The following is a 24,022-nucleotide window of genomic DNA, read 5'->3' as shown; positions in this document are numbered from 1 at the left end:
GCAATCAGTCATCGCATTGTAATACCCAGAGATAAGTAGCATGGATACTTGTGAGTGTTGTCTTCTAGTCTTCTCGCTAAGCACATTTTACAGCAAAGTGGAAGTCCCATGGTGTGTACACAACTCAATCTTGATTACTTGATAGTTTATCTGATAGCTCATTGAGCAAATTATAAACACCAATTTCAATCATTGCATCAAGTTTTACGGTAATTCTGTACCATAATTACTTGAAACTCACTAACAATCTTGATTTTGTTAGCTTCCAAGTTCCCTCTAAAGTAAAGAACATTGTAAAAAGCATCTGTGTGCATATGCATAAACTGCTGGCTATATTTCAATTATCTTATTAAAGATTTCCTCTGTGTGTGTGTGCGCGCACGCGCGCGTGTGTGTGCACATGTGCATGCACACGCGCGCACACACACACACACACACACACACACACACACATGTTCATATGCACTATCATGTGTTCAGGTGCCTGCAGAGGCTAGGTTGTCAAATTTCCTAAAGCTAGAGTTACAAGTGGTTGTGAGTAGCCAAATATAGGTGGTGGGACCTGAATTTGGGTTCTCTGGAAGAGAAAGTAGCTACAGGTCATTTCTCTATTCCCTCAATGATTCTTTTTTTGAAAAAATAATCTATTTCATGCTTGGATATTTTTAAATGCACATTGGGAATTGTTCCCTGTATACAACCCTTTAGTGATTTCTCAATGTTCTTAAAATAAAGTACAAATCTAAGGTGTTACCAGTCTATACAATTCTCTATATTCTTTTTCTACTACCGTTTCCTGTTCCATTGTTCCCACCACATCCTACCATGGAGCCACACCAATTTCCTCTCTATTCATAAAAATTAAGAATGTTTCTATCTCAAGGTCTTTACAATATATAGGATGCCCTCAGTCTGCAGCATATGACCCCAAACATCCTTTGCTAGCTAGCTTCTTCCTTTGGTGGTTAGGGAAGCCCTAGGGAATTAAGACACTGTGCAAACCTGCAGTAAACTATTGACAGCTACTCAAGCTCTGATTCCAACTCTCAATGTTTGTTTGCAATACAGTCTTACTTGGTAAATCTACAGGAACGCACTCCACTGTGATATTCAGCTGTCCGGGGATAATCTGCAATTTTGTCTTTTCTGGCCTAGGTAGAAATCAAGAATAGTTTAGAGGTAAAAAAATGATGACTGACTGTTAAATACATTAGTTACCTGAAACCCAATCTCAAATTTTTAAGTATTCAATCTTGCCCATATATAGCTCATATTCATTACTTTAGGAAGTCGATGATAATTCATCCATTCTATTCATTTAGTAGAACAATGTCACACACTTACTTTTTGTATTCTGAGAGCAACTTGAGAATATCCTCATTTGAAAGCTTGCTACTGTCTTGTTTATACAAAGGGGAAAATTTCCCATCTAGATCCAGAGAGCCCTGAAGATCTTTGAAAATGGGTCTAGAACGGCAATAGAAAGGCTTTTAAAACAAGGAATTACCAACAAAGTCAACTTGTACTGGTGTGAATGCAAAACTGTAAACATGCACGGCAGTACTTTGCTGGGCTATCACAGAGTGAAGCACACACCACCTACCCTACAGCAATGCCATTGTCTTTCTAGGCACGGTTCCACAGGCTACCTGGATGCTCACAGCGGACTTATTTGTTGTAACTCCAAACTGGTAATACATCAGAAATTGATCAATAAATAAACAAACTGGCATAGTGTGCTGTGGAATGCTACTGAAAATGAATGCTACACAACAGGGATGAATCTGCAAAGCTTGCTGGGCAGAAATAACCAATCCCAAGAATACATGCTGTAGGATTCCACTTTTTGATGAGTTCGGGACAAAATTTTATCCAGTGACAATCAGATGGATAGTTGCCTGGGTGTACAAGGATGCATAAAGGTGGGTAAAGGCAAGTAGACAGGGGCATGAGGACCCTTTCTGGGAAGAAACATTATCTATATTATACTAGTCATGGTTAAAGTGGTCCTTACATTTGTGAATATTTATTAAGGTGGATTCTTAAATACATATTACCAATAGTGAGTCATTTTATCAGCATAAAACTGATAAAAATTACATTGGTTCCTAAAGGTAACTTTACATAAAGTTTACTACATATATAATCATATGATTTTGAGAGGTCCTCCCCACATTTTTTTTTTGAGACAGGGTTTTACTAGGTAGCCTTGGCTGGTCTTGAACAGGCTGTCCTCGAACTCGCAAAGATCTGCCTGCCTCCCCTTACCTCCTAAGTGTTAGGATTAAAGATGTGTGCACCACCATACCCAGGCTCTTCTACCATTTTAAGAAGTATTTTGCTGCTAAAATGGAAAGTAATATATGAACACCTAATGCACTAGGAGTAGCAATGCAGAAACTCATCTAACTTAAAAGCATCTACCTTAAAAGTCCATTTCTGCTGTTACTACTGTTTAAAATTGGTATTTTACTTACTCCTCAGCAAAGCCCATTGCTTCTGCTTTAAAATAGTTATTCCCAGGAAAAGGGGCTTATCAGACCCTTTTTAAACGTCCTGGACAAACCTTAGTAAATCCCCACGACTGCAGCTGATGGAAACAATCCAGGAAGGAAAAAAGTAGCATAAGACCTTGCCAGAATTGGGGATCAGAGTTTCTCTGTGAAGCTTTCAGAATTAATTTTCTCACCTGGCAAAAGAGCAGCAGGCAGTTCCCGTAACTGCCTAAGAGCAGGAGAATGGCACACTGGTCTGGAGTCAGTACTAATGCGGGGTAGCCCGTATCCTGATCTCCACTCTACTACATGCTCTAAGGTTTAGACATGGGTTTCATTTTCTTCATCCTCTCCTTCTGTTCTCCATTTCCCTTATCAAAAGATAAGTGTGGTACCTGTCTCTTAAATGTATATTTATACATTAAGCCCAGCAGAGGAGTGCATGGCTGTCTGTGATCGTAGCATTCTGAAGGCAGAGGCATGAAACTGCTGCAAGTTCAAGGACAGCCTGGTTGACATAATAGTGAGCTCTAGACTAAGTAGAGTTACAAGGCAAAAAAATGTATTAAAAATAAGTAAACAAAATATGCATTAAGTACTTAGATAAGTAAGTATTCCGGACAGAGTTAAACTTCATTATTATAAGTAAAATATCAATTTTAAACAGTAGTAGCAGCAGAAATGGACTTTTAAGGTGGATGCTTTATAAAAATTATATATGTATGTTTATAAGCCACAATTTTCCTTCTAGAACAGCAACCTGCATTAGTTTTTGCTATTCACCTATCCTTGGCAATCATTTGTTTTATCAGTATGAGAAACAAGGCAAAGTGGTGCCTTCTCATCTAACAGCACATGATATATTTTGAGATCCTTACCCCAAATGAAATAGTTATAAATAGTGACAGAAGAGCTGATTCACTTCAAATCTCCTACCCTGTGCTATTCCCCAGCACCCAGTGAACAGAATTAATTGAATTATTCAGAACATGGTGCCCTTTCCCAAGAACTCCCAGTCAGTTGTACAGGCTGTACCACAAACAAGCTGATGAACTTATAGTTCAAAGTGGGGATAAGCAAGAAACAGGCTTCAAATCCTCACTGCTTGTACATTTGCAAGGTTTGGATAAAACGCTTTCATAAGCTACTATAACATAAGAATCATAGAAAATGTATGTTTCTAAATACACTATTTCCAAAGGATTTACCAGAAAATCTGCATGCTTTGCCATCAAATTTTGAGTACATTTTCCAAAATGATTCTGATAGGTTTTAAAGTCATAAACTCAGCCAACTCTGAAAAGCTGAGTATATTATACATAATTTGTTATACATTCTAGTTCTATGGGGAAAATTTTACCACTTTAGTGATGAGCTAAAATATAAGGTTAAGTAGTGTCCATCAGATTAACCCAAACCAAAAGAAATTTCCCGTAACACAATTGGGGTTTGGAAATGGGTTTTATATGCATAGCAAATTCTGAAGAAGCTTTTACATCCCAAGTGTCACAAGGCACAACTGACCTGCCAGAAATGGACCGCTGAATTGCTGGTAAGGACATTGGTCTTCAACTTCACAGAGAACTAAAAATAGAAGGTCAGGACTCCATTTACACTAACCTGGCTGCCCAAGCAAAGGGCATTCTGTATTGTCCAAGGCGGCTACACACTTGTTTAGCTGTCCTGTGTACCTTCTGGGCTGTCTATGGTCAGAAAAAAGGTGAGTTTAGATTTGTTCAATCTGCCATGGATTCATCTTCAAACTTCCCCCAAATCATCACTATAACACACCAAAAACCCTGGAAAGAAACATCTATAAATAAATATTAAAATATATCCTCAGTACCCATTTTCCAAGACTAAAGTATTTCTTTTTAAACTCTGTGTATGTGAGTGTGTGTGTGCGTGTGTGTGTGTATGTGTGTGTTATGCTAGAGATCAAATCAACAGCCTCACACTCTACCACTGAGCCACATCCCTAGCAAAAACGTAATTCTTAAAGGCATGTTGTTTTCTCCCTAACAACTCTTTCTTCAGTTTAGAAGACAGACTAATGAGATATTGGACTCCTTTGTACCACAGCCCTCTGGTAGGAACACTTTGAGCAGTGTTAACGTGTATTCCCTTCCATACTGCTGGCAGATACTCATTATTCATAGGGGAAGTTTGTCCTAGATACAGTTGACCTTCTACTCCCAAGATAAGGCACAAGTGACAAGAGTCAATGCAATTAGTCTCATGTGGGCAGCAGCCGCTGTTTGAACAGGCAATGAGAGATGACAAAGGCGATAAGCTAAGGCCTAAATAGGCTTCGAAGCAATGGCTGGATGCTTATCTCTGGGGATACAAAATGCTAGAGGCTTTTGTGTACACTGCAAATATGTCCCCCACCTATTAGTCATGCCTCCTCAGCATCTTCCACTTAATAAATATCACTTGAATGCAGTAAAACCTAACATTCAATAGATTGATGGCTCTTAAATACACAATAACTATGGTGCTATGAATTAATTGTCCCACAAATCCTTCCCTTCCCTAGGTCTCAGATTTCTCATTTATAACAGGAAAAGATAGGATTCAGGTTTCTAACCAGTCACATATCATGATCTAAGGATTTTGGTAATGATAAAAGTGGACAACTTTTAATTTTGCCATTTAAGAACATTCAGGAAAAAAATAAAAAATGAAAAATTCCCACCATGTAATATATGAACACGTCATGAAAGAAGTAACACTGAAAAAGTATAAAGGGTGAGATGGACCACAGTGAACAGCAACCCTTTGAAGTCAATACGTCGATAATGTGCTTATTGTCTAGCCTCATTGCATCAGAGACAGGAGTGGATATAGGTACAGTTTTCCATAGTAGACAATGTAAAAAGTCCTCAGAGAAGATAATTTTTCATCACAAAGGTCTCTGACAATGCCCTTTTAAAATATCAGTAAAAGGTGAGTTCTCTACTGTGCAGGAATATTTACCAATTTTAAATTACCTTTATGGGATCTGAGTTTTTGATGTAGGGTTCTGCACAGTGTGTGATATTTCCCTGCAGCACCTTTTCAATTCTCACAACTAGAAAAATTTCAGGATGTGGGTTCGTCACTGAGAAGATTCCCTAGAGGAGAAATGACTTCTGTTAGATATTTTTCTGTAACATACATATGGCTGTTTGGCAACTGATATCTTGCAGTGTGGAGAGTACAGAATGTTGATATTCAACATAGGATCATGTCCAGGATTCCAGGAATAGGTAGAACATTTTTGTTATTTGGGGGGACTTTCTGCTTTTTGAGACAGTCTAGCTATACATAACCCAGGCTAGGTTGGAACTTGAAGGGATCATTTGGCCCTACCACCTGAATGCTGGGCGCTACTAATACCCTAGGCCTGCCACGCTATCCAGAGGTAGTGCTGGCTGCTTTACTCTGATTCAAAGCTTCCAATGATGTATCTTTCAAATGCAGTTCCTATTCTCTTACTAGCTCACCCTAGGCATCCAAGCTCCTTCTGTTTAGCTGTTTTACAAGGTAAGTACTTAGAACTAATGAATATAATAGACACTGTTTGGCTTAATTGGTGTATACTAAGGTATGTCTCCCAAGTAGCTAAAACTACCAAACGGTTCCATCCCAATTCATACTGAATACAGTGAAAAAGGAGGAATACACTTCCACTGCTTGCCTAACATAAAAACTCACCATCTGGGACTGAGAAAATGGCTGAGTGGCAAAGCGTTTGTCACACAAGCATGAGTGCCTGAGATTGGCAGTCACAGAGAGCCAGAAGTCAGCCCTATAATCCCAGTTTTAGGAAGAAACAGATAAATCCCTGGAGTTTACTGGCCAACCAGTCCAGCTGAATGTAAGAGTTCCAGATTCACTGAGAGATGCTGACTCAAAGAAAAAAATGGTGGAAGAACTAGAAAGTTGCCTCTTACTCCTCCTGCAAAGGCTGAGTTCATTTCCCAGCACCCGTGTTGGGGGTGGGGCTCACAACCACCTTTATCTCCAGCTCTAGGAGCCTAACACTCTTTTGGCCTCCACAGACATTCACACGCATTTGCCTGTATATGCATACATCGACCCACATGTGATTAAAACAAAAAAAAATTAAAGAGAAATTAAATTTCTTAAAGAGAAAAAAATATGATGAAGAGTGACTGAGGAAGAGACCATTCTGGAACTCTGCCTTCCACACCTACATGCACATATATGTAAGTAAACCCACATAGACACATACAGGCAATACGCACACCCATACACCATCTTATGGAAAACTCTGCAGTTTAAAAGCTTTGGTGCTGTCCATGAAAAGGGAGACAGCAGAGGCTCTAGAACTTGCCTAGTGTCTTTACCCTCTGTTCAAGGGCACGAATGTGGATACAGCCAAAGGACATTATTTTCTTTGAATGTGTGTGGAATCTTTTGTCTTTTTTGAAAAAAAAAGAAGAGAAATCCTCTAACTATTGTGTCTGATTTTTGTCTCATACTTGAAGGCGCATCAAATGAATTTGAATAGAATAATCCATCAGTGGGTCTTTAACAAGTTCTGTTTTCCTACTTGGTATATTACCAACTTCGTTAAATAGGGCTTTCTAGTTTTCAAAGCATTTCAGACATATTACCTCCAAAATTGAGTTCCAAATTGAAGCTTCTAAGTTTGACAGAGCATGATAGAAAACAGTGTGAGGTTAGCTGTGTCCCCTCTGCCACCCAAAAAACTTGTAGCAAGTCTGGGTGACGGATTACTAAGCAGCAAGGACAAACATGGAACAAGGTGGATAAGATATGGGCGAGGAGTTAGATAGCCTGGGTTCAGATTCTGGCTTGGCCATTTATCAGTTTCAGCAATTCACATCTTTTCCTCGGGTCCTATGAAATGATGGGACTAAGTAATATTGTTGTCAGAAGCTTCTTATATGGTATAATGGAATAATACATATTAGGGGTCCGGTTATCACTAGGGTGGCTCATCAAACTATATCACAGTCACAGAACTTGGTTTCTGGTATTGCTTTAAAGACGCTGCTTGAACTTTGAGCCTGACTAACAGACTATCCATGCTGTTCCTGCACAAGGTATGCTCAGAACTGGACCTTGCATTCAGTCCTTTCTATTTTGAGTAATACTTTTATTTTAAGGGGATGAGTGACAGTTGATTCTGCAGCCAAATATGAGCGACCATGGCCTGGTAACACAGATTCAGGTTATCCAAAATCCCATGTTCCAATGTGGTAACTGTTATGAAGTTTTTCTAAACATGGAACAAAGGTATGTGGGTTACTGCAAAGAGCAGCTCTGCAGAGTCCTCAGGTGTCGTCTGGTGACATTCTTAGCCTTTTCTTTGGTGGAAACAGTGGTGTGCTAATACATTCCAAAAAGCTTCACCTGCTCAGCATCCACGCTCACCTGCTTTATGTAGCATAACCGAGATTCAGCAATCCCATGGATGAGAGACTCAGGTGAAGAGCCCTTTGCGCTCCCATCATTAGCCAGTTGGGTCGACGTACCCCACAGCATTTCTCGGACAGAGGGTGGGTTCAAGTCTACATGAAAGTCGGCTGAAATTTTACAATTGTTCTTTACATCAAATAAGGCAAGGTTGATGAAAAAGGGCTCAACCTAGGAATAAATACAGTTGACATTTGAAAACTAAGCCTTTAGGAGACAAACTGCAAAAGGAGGTTTTATTTTTTACCTTCAGGTTTGAATTTATTGTGGTACCTTCTCATTTAATATTTAGTTAAAAGTGCCCTACATTTGTTCTGCATCGAATAACAGGAAAGGCATTCAGAAATGATTATTTCAATTTTAATTTTTAAATTAAGATAAAAATTTAATTCCAGCAGGTATAAATTTATAAGCTTATAAGTTATTAATTCACAAAAATTAACAAGTTATAGTTTTAAAAAGATGAACAGAATTCAAAAGTTTCCCCTAGAGAAAAATTGATCCATGAATAAAATTTTAAGTCTTTATACATTTATTGTCATGACTCCAAAAATTGCTAATTTATAGATTATAAAAAACTCCTTTATGGGATATTGCAATGTACTACACTATACATTTCATAAGAGCAGCATCAGTAAACAACAAATTATCTAAAAAATGTTCTGCCCCATCAACAAATTTGGAAGAACATGATTCCTCCCTACAGATGGCATTTGAAAGCTGGTCACAAAGAGAAATTTCATGCTAAATGGCTAAAGATTAGCCCTTTGCAGGCAGGGAAAGTTGCTCTGATATATTTTAAGTACTGTAATGAAAATCCATCTTTACTTGATAGTTTTAGGACTGAAATCAAAACTAAAGATGAGCGATTAATCTCTTTGAAAGATTTAAATTTACGTGGCTTGAGCATTTTCTGACCACATCAATTCATGATACTCAATATTTACACAGACCAAAAATGAATTTCATTCTATAGAACAATGAATGAGCCCAGTGGATTGAACAGCCACTATATCTCTCTAAGGCTTGGGGAAAATAACTAATTTCTGTGAACCAATTTTCTAAAAATTCTGTTCTAATCAAAATCCATGCATAGGGAGTAGATTTTTCAACTGCAAGATAATTCCACTCCTAAAAAACCATTCATCAAAAGCTTTCCTCTCAAAAAGTGAGACGCCCGCAGAATCCTCCTCAGAATGAAAAAACATCTTTTATCATTGAAAAGATAAAATTCTTCATGTCGGAATTGTCATAATATCTAACATAGGATTTTGTCCTGCCAATTCAGTACTTGTAACAATATAGAAAAGGTATTTCTTTAATATGCTGGATCCAGGGCAGTAGGAGGAAGGGTCATACATACATTTGTGGGTGGTCCTTTTGCATTGTCTCCAATGTGACCCAAGATATTGAAAGTTAAATCATGGCAATTCACCAGGAAACGCTTGTTGCACTTTTCTTCAAATGGCTTTACATCAGGCTCAATTCCTGAAAAGTCTAACCTCTGTAAAAACAGATAGATGAGTTGTTTAAGAAGACGGTATTCATAATAACACTGACTGATACAGCCTCAGAGCAGCATGTTAGAGTTGGCAGAACCCAACAGTCCTGTACACTTTGAACCCCCTTTAATGCTTTCATTCAACAGGATCTGTCAGGAGACTTGACAACTTTTGAGCACTGACAGACAACTCTTGGAAGAAGATGATAAGAACCTGACCTAAGGCAATGAACACATCAGAAATCCACACCTGGGCCTAGAAACCCCTACCCTACATGGCGTGACTCCTGACTCTCACTTCTCATGTTTGTGACCTTGCAATTCACGCTTTTTGCCTTTCCCCATCATTTTACTGCTCCAAATCACATGTCCCTCCTCGGTTATTTTTTTTAATACATCTAGTATCTCTCTCACCACAGGGGCTTTGTACTTGCTACTGTCTCAGGGACCCTACCCCCAGACAATTGTCTGGCTTGCTCTCCTTTTTCATTCAAGTCTCTCTGATCTATATGAACTTCTGAAGAGAAGTATTTCCCCAACTTCCTGTAAAAAAATTGCATACATCCTGACAGTCTATATGTCCTTTCTTAGATTTATCTAACGTTATTTTTTAGTATTATTTAATTGGTTCTTCTCCTCCTCCTGCTCCTCCTCCTCCTCTTCATAAATATATCCTCAAAGACAGTAGGATTCACTTCCTTCACAAGCTGACAAGAACAGGTTTGAAAGGCAATGAGAACGCACAGTAGACTGATGTTAAAATCTTCGTTGTGTCCTGCAAATGAATGGTAGATTTTGGGGGAAAGTGAGTGGAAATGAGCAGTTCAGTTAGGGATGGTTTGACTTTTTTGAGTTTGAGACTTGGCTGGAAAACTGAGAGGTCTGGTTGTGATAAGGATTTGAAAGTCGTGGCATCTAGGGTGAGAGGCAGCCAAGGCTGGAACCCAGTATAACCACCTACATTTAAATGATAGAGGGAGGGAGGGAGGGAGGGAGGGAGGGAGGGGGGGAGAGAGAGACAGAGAGATAGACAGAGAAACAGAGAGAGATAGACACAGACAGACAGAGACAAAGAGGTGTTTCTGTTTAGAAGACAGATAAACTTGAGCTCAGTTTCTAACAGAACTGAGGAATGTGCCCTAATTACCACAAAGGATACAGTTTTTTTTAAAAAAATACTTGTATTTCAAGATAAATACAATTTTTAGACAAAAGCTACTGGGAGTCAGTTCTTCTGAGCAGGGCAGGCTTCTGTGTCTCCTCAGAGAAACCTGTAGCAAACTCTGCAGTTCCCAAGGCTCACACAGTCTTTCATCATTCTGGTTGCAAACCGAAAGCCAAATGTAGATAATGGAACAACTTACAGTTTCATTAAGGCTATAAGCATGGCAGGGGAGAAATGACTCAAAATGAATTTGATCAAAGACTGTTCCCAAGAAGGAACAGTCAGGCCAAGAAATATAAGATTTTTTTTCTCAGTAAAACCAAGTACTATACCTCTTAAATAATTATGGTGGTTTTGACCCAGCCTGTGTCTATAATAAAATCCCCACTTAAGGGGACTAATGTGTGAAATTTTTACCTGAATATTGTATGGTTTTCCCACTCTGAGTCTACTGATCTACAAAAATAAAGCAAGTGTGGGACTAGGCAGATCCCTTAAACACTTATCTATGGGGCCAGCAGAGGCAAGCCATTGCCATGGAGATAATTCTAATTTCTGCCCATTTATCTGCTCTCTTCTCTGTCTTACTCAAACAGTGGAATGTGTAGAGGAAGTGGCCCAAAGCACCCCAGCCCCCAAATCCTTTTCCTTCTATGGGCCCCAAGTATAAATGTTCAGCTATATGGCCTTCCCCTGCAGTTTAAAGTTTGATCCAACTAGCATTTCATTATTCCCTAAGGTCACAGGCAAAAATCTACTCTCTCTACATTGAAATGTGACCAGAAAAGGAAGTTGAAATTATGGGATAGCATTTCACCTTTTCTACTTAACACGACATTACTCTGTGGTGAGATGACCTTCCACAATGAACACTAAATTCTTAAAGATGGTGCTTAAAGATTCATCGCATTTGTGGCTTTTCCCTCACTGGAGCTCACTGATAAACACAAAATCAGTTCAGTTTCATGACCACAAAAACAGTAAACCACAAGTTTTTAAAGATACTAGATTTAGTTTCAACCACCATCAACTGCCTCCTTTGTACTCAGTCAAAGAGTCTAACATGTCCAATTACAGCCCAATCACTGAGGGCAATCAAAGGCTCAGTCATGCCTGCCACAAGTAGTTTTCTGAATGAGTATCCCAGAGCTGCCATCTCAGAAACTCACTGTTCTATGTTTTATTACATTTACTTACTATGTGTGTGTGATATATATACAATAGCACATGCATGAAGGTCAGATGACAATTTTCTAGAATCATCTCCTTCCACCTTTAAAGGGGGTTCTAGGAATTTAAGTCATCAAGCATTTTATCTCACCAACATCTATGTATGTGTATGTATGTATCACATAACTGACATTAAAACAATCTATAACATTGCTATGGGCAAGAGAGAAGTTGTTTAAAACAATAATTCACTGGCATTAAGGTCACTGGGTAAAGTGCCTACTATGCAAGTATGAGGACCTCAGTTGGGAGCCTGGATAGCCACAGAAAAGTCTGACATAACACTGTACACCTGTAAGCCCAGAGCTGGAGAAGAACATGACAGGAAACAGGTGGATCCCAGGGCCTTGCTGGACAGTCTAGCTAAAACCAAGTGAGCTCAAATTTCAGAGAGATCCGTGTCAAAGTATAAATTGGAAGACAGAAGAAAAGAGAATGTTGAAGGCCAAATGCTGGCGTACTAAGGTGCACAGAAGGTGCACATATCCTTCCACATACACATGCATGCTGCATTTGACACACAGTATCAATTTCACGCCATTTTATAATTGTATGCATTATACATACACACTATGTCATATAAGCCCTAATTTAAACTCAATTAGAAGAACTCTGTATAAGCATAATAAAAAATAACAAAATCGGTTTTTCTCAAGTTATTTTTATAAATTTCTTAATGTGTTTTACTGAAAACTGTTTGATCTTCTTTTTTTTTATTAAACAAAATCACGATGACTCAGCAGCCAAAAAAACACTACCATGAAAAGCCAGAAATTCTAAATTCAATCCCCAGTGCTCATTAAGGGTAAAGGAGAGGACCAAATCCAACAACTTGTCCTCTGACCTCCACAAATGTGTCATGGCATATGTGCCTGCAAAGATAACACACACACACACACACACACACACACAACCAACAATAGTAAATTGTTCAATGAAGTTTCATATAGAAAAGGGGGAAGAAAACAAAGAATTCACTCCTCTAAATAGTTTCATGAAATATTCGTTATGAGGGAAACTATAAGAGTCATACACTACACACTTTTTCTACACACTGTATCGCAATATCAAATAGAGAAAATCCATAGTTCATTAAATTCAATGTTCTTTAAATTATGGTTATTCATTACCACTAGATCACACGTGTACTGAATGGATTCAGAGAATACTGAAATTATTGTTAGGCATTATTTAATTTAACCATGGTGAGCAGCAAGATGAAAGGACTGAGGAAACGATATATCCATTCAGCCCCATGCTATTGGCAGTCCTATTAAACGGAGAATCAGTCAAAGTACATGTTCAAAGTGAATTAAGACATCTAAAACAATTTGCTTTCCCTGCAGGTGACCAAAAATCAATGATTTCAACATTTCAATCAAATTTGAGTTAGAAATCCATCAATACCTGAACCTCCGAGTCGAAAGAGAAGAGATTCTGTCTTCCATCTCCTCTACTGAGTTTGTTCAGCTGCTCTGTTTCTCTGCCATACTAAAATTGAAAAATACATAATGTTGCTACATTTCCTTTAAAAGAATGCCAAATATCTGTTTCATTTATACAGCTTCATCACATCACTGAGACTCATAAAAAGATACAGATTTGATTTTTATATATTTCCATAAGACCTAAAAATTCTACATTTAGTACTCAGTGTAAAAACCTAAGTCTAACACCAAATGGCTGAAAAGCACCTAAAAATGTTCAACATCAGAAATTTGTCATCGAAAATGCAAATCAAAACAACCCTGAGATTTCACCTCACACCAGTGAATAGCTAAGATCAAAAACTCAGGTGACAGAGATGCTGGCGAGGATGGAAGAAAGGAACGCTCTCCTCCATTGTTGGTGGGATTGCAGACTGATACAACCATTCTGGAAATCAGTCTGGAGGTTCCTCAGAAAATTGGACATTGAACTGCCTGAGGATCCAGCTATACCTCTCTTGGGCATACCCAAAAGATGCCCCAACATATAACAAAGACACGTGCTCCACTATGTTCACAGCAGCCGTATTTATAATAGCCAGAAGCTGGAAAGAACCCAGATGCCCTTCAACAGAGGAATGGATACAGAAAATGTGGTACATCTACACAATGGAGTACTACTCAGCTATCAAAAACAATGCCTTTATGAAATTCATAAGCAAATGGATGGAACTGGAAAATATCATCCTGAGTGAGGTAACCCAATCACAAAAGAACACATATGGTCTGTACTCAGTGATAAGTGGATATTAGCCCAAAAGCTCAGAATACCCAGGGTACAATTCACAGACCACATGAAGCTCAAGAAGAAGGAAGAGCAAAGTGTGGGTGTTTCAGACATTCTTAGAGGGGGAACAAAATATTCATGGGAAGAAACACAGGGACAAAGAGTGGAGCAGAGACTGAAGGAAAGGCCATCCAGAGACTGCCCCACCTGGTAGGGTCCCATATACAGCGACCAACCCCAGACAATATTGCTGGTGCCAAGAAGTACATGCTGACAGGAGCCTGATATAGCTGTCTCCTGAGAGGCTCTGCCAGAGCCTGACAAATACAGAGGTGGATGCTCGCAGCCAACCATTGAACTGAAAACAGGGTCCCCAATGGAGAAGTTAAAGAAAGGACTAAAGGATCTGAAGGGGTTTGCAAACCTATAGGAAGAACAACAATATCATCCAACCAGACCCCTCAGAGCTCACTGGGACTAAACCACCATCTCAAGAGTACACAGGGATGGACCAATGGCTCCAGCTGCATATGTAGCAGAGGAAGGCCATGTCAGCCATCAATGAGAGGAGAGGCCCTTGGTCCTATGAAGGCTTGATGCTCCAGTGTAGGGGAATGCTAGGTTGGGGAGGCAAGAGGGAGGAGGTAGGTGGGTGGGAAGGGGAGCACTCTCATAGAAGCAGGGGGAGGGGAGATGGGATACAGGGTTCCTGGAGGGGAACTGGGAAAGGGGATAACAGTCTGTCATGACTAAAACATACAAAAAGGATTCAATTAAAATCCACTAAACCATAGACAGCACAGACCATGGGGCCAGGAGTACAGTGCAGTATTTTAAAGACGTTTTAAAAATTTTAAGAGAGAGGTAAATTGAAAAGAGAAAAACAGAACTAAGTTTGTATCACCAGTCCAAGGAAATGAATAAAGAAAAAATGTAAGTAGACACAACAAAGACTGAAACGAATAAGTAGTTTGTCACTTTCAATTAATTATAATATAGAGCACAGAGCAAATATATATTCGAAGAAACGCACAGTAGTAACAAATGTCTACTTTCAAAATTTGATCATTTCAAAATCCACAAAGGGTAAATAACACAAACGATAGCTGCTTTCCAAAGTCTTTATCTGTGTAAATTATTCGCATAATTTACAAAAGAAATTAGCATGTGTTTTTGGGCTGAATATCATTTGCATGAACTGCATCATTAGCCCATTGAAAGAAGAATATTTATTTAATTATACATCAAATCAAATTGCATAAAAATAGATAAAATAGATAAGGTTACAAAAGCTTATAATGCTTTTTTTTCTTTTTTCTCTTGTGTCTATGAAAGAGAGAGAGAGAGAGAGAGACAGACAGACAGAGAGAGAGAGAGATTTTCCACATAATGGATACTTTCAAGGCATCTATTTGTAAAATGCATCTTTTTCTCTACCTGTTTAACCGATTTGGTGAGGTTTTGAACTTAAAAGTGACATTTTCAGATGAAATCCAGCACTAAAACCTTACTAGCTTCCCTGCCTTATGTCAGTGGAAGGCAAGCTGCCATAAGAAAGATATACCTTCATCAGTTCCGGATGCATGCTCCTTTCCAAACTGGCCATGATGTTCTCGGCTTTTCCTTGGCTGCTAGTTTCCTCCTCTGCAAATTCATTAAAAGCAGATGTTCCAAACCATACAGACCGTTACTAATTACCACTAAGAGGACTCTCTTTACCCCATAATCTTTTCCTTTAGATTTAGAAAGGAAAGAATTGGGATTATGAAATAATAGGGGAAGCTTTAATGGATTTGGCTGCAAATTTCTTATCCATTTCAGACCATTGTGTTTTAAGGAAGTACCAGCTCTTTATTCAATTATAAAGAAGCAGGTCGGGCCTTCAAATATTAAGGTCCGACCTTCACCCAGCACATAGATGTCATTTTAAAAATGAGGGCCTTACCCAAGAGCAAATAATTTCAAAATCCTTACCTTGTATTGCCTCGACTGTTTCCTTTTTCTCTTGCACTAAACTGTCAGTTTCGATCTGAATAATCTTTTTCAATGTTTCAACCATTCCCATTTTGTTCAGTCTACCCCAGATAATGGCTATACTTAAACCCTGAGTTTAAAAGTGACTCTTGGGACACTAGAGACAAAATGGAAAACACCCATAAAGGCAAAGTTTTTAAATATTAAATTATTTACATGTTACTTTTTAGCTCAGCCTATATCTAACTATTATTTTGCTTCTTCCATAAGGTATGCACAAACCACATCAACCTATCAAGGTCTGAACAAAATGGAATAAAGGCAAGTTTTATTTAAGGCTTAAACTTTTTGTATGAAAACCAAAACCTTTTTTTTTCTTACTCAAAACCTTTTTTTTTGATTTATAGACTTCAAAACTCAGTGATAGAAGCAAAATAAATATGACCCCAAATAAAATAAATACAATGCTTCCTTTATATTTACTAGTTAACAGATATATGATTCACTTCAACAAGAACTGTATCAAATACATCACTAGGGTAAAAGAAGGGCATAACTGTGACTAAGTAAAATATGTGGAGTGGCCCGCATTGCATATTAGAATAGAAGGGAAAACCCCCATCCTGTCTTCAAACCCAAGAACACATTTTTTTCTTTTATCACCTTCTTTGTCATGGCAAATGAAGTGACAAAGCATCCCTTCCAGTGCCTCAGCAATCATGTCAAGATTCATAGGCTCATAAATCAATAATTCTCTACTGCGTGGTCATTATTTAAGAAGAAACCAACCAAGGTCTCCTTTTCTGTCCTCAAAGCATAGGAAAGGACGAAAGTAAACTGGTGTAGCAAGTTGTAAAGGTTTATATATTTGAAAATACTGGAAAGGGGGAATCATAAATGGATGTCTGTGGGAACAATACAACAAGGGCACTAGGTGAGGGCTGGTTGGGACAATCTAGAAATCATGTATGCCTTTCTTTTCTTTCAAGTAAAATTCAAAGGTGTGATTATTTTGTATTTAAAAAGCACTTCTGGGGGTTGGGGATTTAGCTCAGTGGTAGAGCGCTTGCCTAGGAAGCGCAAGGCCCTGGGTTCGGTCCCCAGCTCCGAAAAAAAGAACCAAAATTAAATAAATAAATAAAATAAAAAGTACTTCTGGCCTGGTACTGGTACTCAGAGGCAGAGCACTTGCCAAGTCTACTTAAGACTGAAGTTCCAGTCTTAGCACACTAAATAAAACCAGATTAAAGTATGTTGAATTTACACAGACGCTCACAGGTTTAATTTCTTTGCATTTGAGCCTCAGGTAATCGTATTGGATAGAGTACATGCAGCTTATTAATCTAACACTACAGTTTTGAAAATAAGGATTCAAATAAATTGAAGTTATTGAAGTAATCACCACTTCCTCTTCAGCAGCTCAGGGCTCCCCTTCTCTGTCAGTTGACATACCATTCAAATACTCTCTCTGCACGTCTCTTTCCCACCTAACCTTTGTCCTATAGCTCAGTAATCCAAATCAATAAACATTTGCTAACTCCCTAGGGTGTGCACAGCCTTATTAATTATTGTAGGAGATACAGAAATGAGTGAGACAGGGTTTTTGCAATGCAACCCCCAAAGGGAACAAAACACAATTTAAAGTATGATTTTTTGATAAAGGTAACAGCCAAATGATAGCCCAGGGGACATGGAGCTGGATTCGACCTGTGAACACGAGAGTGAGGAAGGAAATGGAAAGCACTTTAAGGTTGAAATGTATTTTAAACCAATATTTAAAAGGTAAGGACAATTTAATGAGGTTTCGGTTAACCTAAAACATTGGCTATAAATATTGCCTAGCATGCACAAAACCCTAGGTTCAATTCTGAGCATCAAAAAAATAAATAATAAATAAAGAAGCCACACACATGCCTCAACTCTATGGAATACACAGTGTGCTGTGATCAGAACACGGATTTACATAGGACTGCAAAGGGATGAAATTAGACTATAGGCTAAGGGAAAAGCCTCATGGGCCTTGAATTCCATGGTAAGATTTTTAAATCTTCCTCTGTGCGATAGGAAAACAAGATCCAAAAGTTTTGAAAGGACAACAGAATTATCCACTCTATGTCTCAAGAAGATGGATTCACATAAAACAGCAAATTGGGAAGTAGAAAGGCAAGACTTAGGGGTAGAGAAATGGCTCAGTGATTAGTAGTATCCACTGTTTACACATAGGGCCTGAGTCCAGTTCTCAGCAATTTCCTTAAGCAGGGTATAAGTGCCTGTAACTCCAGCTTCAGGGGAATCCATTGCGCCCTTCTTGCTTCCACAGGCACCTGCACACATGTGCACATACCCACATACACAAGTCCTCATCATCAAAATAATGATAAAAATAGAAATCTTAAAACAAAAAAGAAGGCAGAACTCTAGGACAGGCAATACAAGGGATACCCAGAGAAAAAGCTGAGAATTAAAAGAAAATATGTATCAAAAAGTAATTTGGAGTCAGACTCAAATGGGTTTGATAGACTTTTAAATACCAGCACTGAATGAAGGTGGTGTACTGAAAAGATTTAGAAATTTCCAATAGTGACATTTGGGCATGGGAATAACATCAACCAGGAAGTAAAGAATGCTTAGGTTCTCAATTGTTCAACAGCAATCTTCTTGGCAAAAGAAAAAGAATGATTACCGCAATAGCCTTACCTGAACAACATCAATGCAGGCGTCCAAGTAGATGCAACCTTTAGACTCTTTGGAATTTTTCTCATCTTTGTAAGAATTGAGAATATATGAACCATCGGGCAGTTGAGTCAAATAAAAATACCGTCTCTTGAACACCTATAATGAGAAATGCAGCAAAGATCCACTTGTAACATAAACTCATAGCAGCAGGGCTGGGTATTTGAACTAAAAACTTTAAACGTTTTGCCAGCTACCAAATCTGAACAATAGTCAGACAATCCCACAAATGTTTAAGAATTAGGCTTCTGGACTGGTAAGAAGAAGGCTCAGCACAGTCAGGGACTCGACACAAAGCTGGTTGACCAGATTTTGATACCCAGGACTCCTGTGGTAGAAGGAGAGGACCAACTCCTGAGTAGTCCTCTGACCTCCATACATGTGCTATGGTAAGCATGTACCCATACATATACACACAAACACATTCACACACATACCCCAATAAATAAATACATACATAAATGAATGAATAAATAAGGTTTAATTTTGTTCCTTGTTTCTTTAAAGATAGCATGAATTCAAGTAATTTACCCTCAGATAAGGAAATATATAGGAAATGGTGAGTATTTAACACATGAATATGTATGAAGCACTTTTACATATGAATCACTGGACTGTTCACCCAGAATCCCTTTCCGTCTAATTGCAAGCTACAATTGGATCCTTTCCAATTTTGTTTTATTACCATCAATCCAAGCATAAAAATGCATACGCATTTACACCACCTTTATATCGTATGACACAGTGGACTAGGACTCTTGCTCTCTAAAACCCCACATACAGCTTCCTCCCAGGGAAGCAGAGAATCACTAGCTGCCCAAACAGTTGTTGGATGTCTGCAGTGCTGAACTCTGGATCAATAGGCCCAAGGGGACTGTGCTATGAGATCAGAGACGGGAGTAGCCTTTTGCTACAACTCACAGCAAAGCACAAAGGAATGAGGAAAAAGAAGAAGACTACCTGAATTCCTTCATGCTGTTCCTTTATTTTTCCCTCGAAACACTCCCATAGAGCATAATGAATAAGTGAGCAAAGGGCATTTAGGAACACTTTCAGGTTTGTTTGTTTTTTTTTTTTTTCAATAGGTCAGAAACTTTAGGCTGTTCCAAGCATTTGTTATAGTGAAAGGAAAACTTACTCCAGTCACTTAATTCCCTAGGATGGTGTCTAAAACCACTGCAGAATGAGAATGGTAACAGAGACAGAAAAAAAAACAGACTCTAAGTAATTATGGAGAAATACAATGTGCATCCCTGTAGCCATGATATCTCACAAAAAGCTGGCTTTAAGATTTAAAGCTTGCCATTTGCGGATGATCAACATGATCTGTGATCTGGTATTTAAAGGAATCATGAAAAGAACATCATTTGACTGGATCATTCCTGCCAACTACATACATAATAAACTTCTGGCAAAGCATCTCGAAACACCAGTTATTTACTTCTCTATAGCATGAACCAATAAAATTATACAGATGTGTTAGAGATAACACATTTTAGAGATAAAAAGCAGTAAAATAATAATAATCATAATAATGCTTAAAGACAGTTCCCTGCACCCAAATCGCATGGGGAAGAGAGTGGACCACCAAGGAGTACAAATATCCTGAGGCCGCAGGACAGACTGCCACCTCTTCACACCTCGGCCCACATCCCAGATCCAAGGGGAAACTGCACAGTGTCTCTGGACAGAGGGATATAGGAACAGACAACCACTAGTATGCACGGTTCTGGTCTGGATCGAACTGATCTGGCTAAACAGCTCCTTGCACTGAAATCCTGTGGTGGAGAGAGCTTGACCCTCAGAAGTGTGGATACTCCTGAGAAGTCAGAGGAGAATACCCTCTGCCCACAGTCCAGACCCAAGAGGGAATCGCATAGTGCCAACTGTGCCCACTGGGTGCAAGGACCTACAGAGCAATCAGGGGCAGGACCCTTTGATTCCTGCTGGCGCCTAGAGCTGGAAGACAGTCTCCAGGAGCGCTGCCACAACAGAGAGCAGAGCACCTGTTCTCAGAAAGGCTGAAAGACAACAGGAAAACAGTTCTACAGGAGTGCTGACACAGAGGCCTACAGCAGGGCCAAGTCACTCCCAGAAACAGCAAGACAAGCAAACACCAGAGACAACCCAATGGCTGGAAGCAAGCAAAGGAACCTAATCAACAGAAACCAAGACTACTTGGCATCATCAGAGCCCAGTTCTCCCACCAATGAACATACTGGATATCGAAACACACCAGAAAAGCAAGATTTAGGTTTGAAATCACATTTCTTGATAATGATGGAGGACTTCAAGAAAGACATAAAGAACTCCCTTAGAGAAATGCCGGAAAGCACAAGTAAACAAGTAGAAGACCTTAGAGAGGAAACACAAAAATCACTGAAAGAATTACAGGAAATCACAACCAAACAGGTGAAGAAATTGAAAAATGGATATAGAAACAATAAAGAAAGTACAAAGGGAGACAACCCTGGATATAGAAAACCAAAGGAAGAGACAAGGATCCATAGACACAAGCATTACCAACAGAATACAAGAGGTAGAAGAGAGAATCTCAGGGACAAAAGATATCAAAGATAATGTAAAACGCAAAAAGCTCCTAGCCCAAAATATACAGGAAATCCAGTACACAATGAGAAGATCAAACCTAAGGATAATAGGTAGGAAAGTGAAGGCTCCCAACTTAAGGGGCCAGTAAATATATTCAACAAAATTATAGAAGAAAACTTCCCTAACCTAAAGAAAGAAATGCCCATAAATATACAAGAAGCCCACAGAACTCCAAATAGATTGACCCAAAGAGAAATTCCTCCCATCACATAATAGTTAAAACAGCAAATGCACAAAACAAAGAAAGAATATTAAAAACAGTAAGGGAAAAAGGTCAAGTGACATATAAAGGCAGACCTATAAGAATTACACCAGACTTCTCACCAGAGACTATGAAAGCCAGAAGATCCTGGACAGATGTCATACAGACCCTAAGAGAACACAAATGCCAGCCCAAGTTACTGTATCCAGCAAAACTTTCAATTAACATAGATGGAGAAACCAAGATATTCCATGACAAAACCAAATTTATGCAATATCTTTCTACAAATCCAGCCCTACAAAGGATAATAGATGGAAAACTCCAACACAAGGAGAGAAACTACACCATACAGAAAGCAAGAATATAATTTCCTTGAATGAAACCAAAAGAGAGACAAACAAACATAATTCCACCTCTAACAACAAAAATAACAGGAAACGACAATCACTATTCATTAATATCTCTCAACATCAACGGACTCAATTCCCCAATAAAAACACATAGACTAAGAGACTGAATACCTAAAGAGGACCCAGCATTTTGCTGCATGCAGGAAGCACACCTCAGAGACAAAGACAGACACTACCTAAGAGTAAATGGCTGGAAAACAATTTTCCAAGTAAATGGCCTGAAGAAACAAGCTGGAGTTGCCATTCTAATATCGAATGAAGTTGACTTTCAACCAAGAGTTATTGAAAAAGATAAGGAAGGACACTTCATATTCATCAAAGGAAAAATCCACCAAGATGAACTCTCAATCCTAAATATCTATGCTCCAAATGCAAGGGCACCTATATTCATAAAAGAAATCTTACTAAAGTTCAAAGCACACATTGTACCTCACATGATAATAGTAGGGGATTTCAATACCTCACTCTCATCACTGGACAGATCATGGAAATAAAAATTAAACAGAGACATAGAGAAACTAACAGAAATTATGAACCAATTGGATTTAAGAGATATTTATAGAACATTCTATCCTAAAACAAAAGGATATACTTTCTTCTCAGCACCTCATGGAACCTTCTTCAAAATTGACCATATAATTGGTCACAAAACAGGTCTCACCAGATACAGGAAGATAGAAATAATCCCATGCATCCTATCAGATCATCCAGCACTAAGACTGGTCTTCAATAACAACAATAATGACAGAAAGCCCACATATACATGGAAGTTGAACATTGCTCTACTCAATGACAACTAGGTCGAGGAAGAAATAAGGAAAGAAATTAAAGACTTCTTAGAATTTAATGAAAATGAAGATACAACATTCCCAAACTTATGAGACACAGTGAAAGCTGTGCTAAGAGGAAAACTCACAGCTCTGAGTGCCTTCAAAAAGGAACATGAGAGAGCATATGTCAGCAGCTTGATAGCACACCTTAAAGTTCTAGAACAAAAAGAAATAAATAAACCCAAGAGGAATAGAAGGCAGGAAATAATCAAAATCAGAGCTGAAATAAACCAAGTAGAAACGAAAAGGACTATACAAAGAAACAACAAAAGCAAGAGCTGGTTCTTTGAGAAAATCAACAAGATAGATAAACCCTTAGTCAGACTAACCAGAGGTCACAGAGAGTGTATTCAAATTAAAAAAAAAAAAATCAGAAATGAAATGGGAGTCATAACAACAGAATCTGAAGAAATTAAAAAAATCATCAGATTCTACTACAAAAGCCCATATCCAACAAAATTGGAAATCTGGAGGAAATGGACAATTTTCTAGATAGATACCAGGTACCAAAGTTAAATCAGGAACAAATAAATCATGTAAACAAACCCATAACTCCTAAGGAAATAGAAGCAGTTTTTAAAAGTTTCCCAACCAAAAAAAGCCCAGGTCCAGATGGGTTCAGTGCAGAATTCTTCAGACCTTCATAGAAGACCTCATACCAAAACTGTTAAGTTATTCCACAAAATTGAAACAGACGGAGCACTACCAAATTCCTTCTATGAAGCCATAATTACTCTTATACCAAAACCCACACAAAGACGCAACAAAGAAAGAGAACCCCAGACCAATTTCCCTTATTAATATTGACACAAAAATACTCAATAAAATTATTGCAAACCGAATCCAAGAACACATCAAAATGATCATCCATCATGATCATGTAGGCTTCATTCCAGGGATGCATGGATGGTTTAATATATGAAAATCCATCAATGTAATCCACTATATAAACAAACTCAAAGATAAGAACCACATTTCATTAGATGCTGAGAAAGCATTTGACAAAATTCAACACCCCTTCATGATAAAAGTCCTGGAAAGATCAGGAATTCAAGGCCCATATCTAAACATAGTAAAAGCAATATACAACAAACCAGTAGCTAACATCAAAGTAAATGGAGAGAAACTTGAAGCAATCCCATTGAAATCAGGAACTAGACAAGGCTTCCCACTTTCTCCCTACTTATTCAGTATAGTACTCGAAGTC

General features: G+C 38.5%; 1 protein-coding gene across 1 annotated transcript in view; it reads right to left on the bottom strand.

Annotated features, from left to right (window-relative positions):
• Window positions 1–24,022, bottom strand: part of Dock11 (dedicator of cytokinesis 11) — a 186,453-nt gene that overhangs the window by 91,191 nt on the left and 71,240 nt on the right. The window contains 10 exon segments of the mRNA XM_032889739.1: window positions 1,075–1,151; window positions 1,345–1,467; window positions 4,116–4,198; window positions 5,489–5,611; window positions 7,905–8,117; window positions 9,310–9,450; window positions 13,250–13,333; window positions 15,621–15,700; window positions 16,031–16,187; window positions 18,728–18,862. Of these exon segments, the coding sequence (XP_032745630.1) occupies window positions 1,075–1,151; window positions 1,345–1,467; window positions 4,116–4,198; window positions 5,489–5,611; window positions 7,905–8,117; window positions 9,310–9,450; window positions 13,250–13,333; window positions 15,621–15,700; window positions 16,031–16,187; window positions 18,728–18,862 (1,216 nt within the window).

The sequence above is a fragment of the Rattus rattus genome, chromosome X (genome assembly GCF_011064425.1).
Source record: "Rattus rattus isolate New Zealand chromosome X, Rrattus_CSIRO_v1, whole genome shotgun sequence".
NCBI classification, from domain to species: Eukaryota; Metazoa; Chordata; class Mammalia; order Rodentia; family Muridae; genus Rattus; species Rattus rattus.
This window is presented reverse-complemented; position numbering and strand designations above follow the sequence as displayed.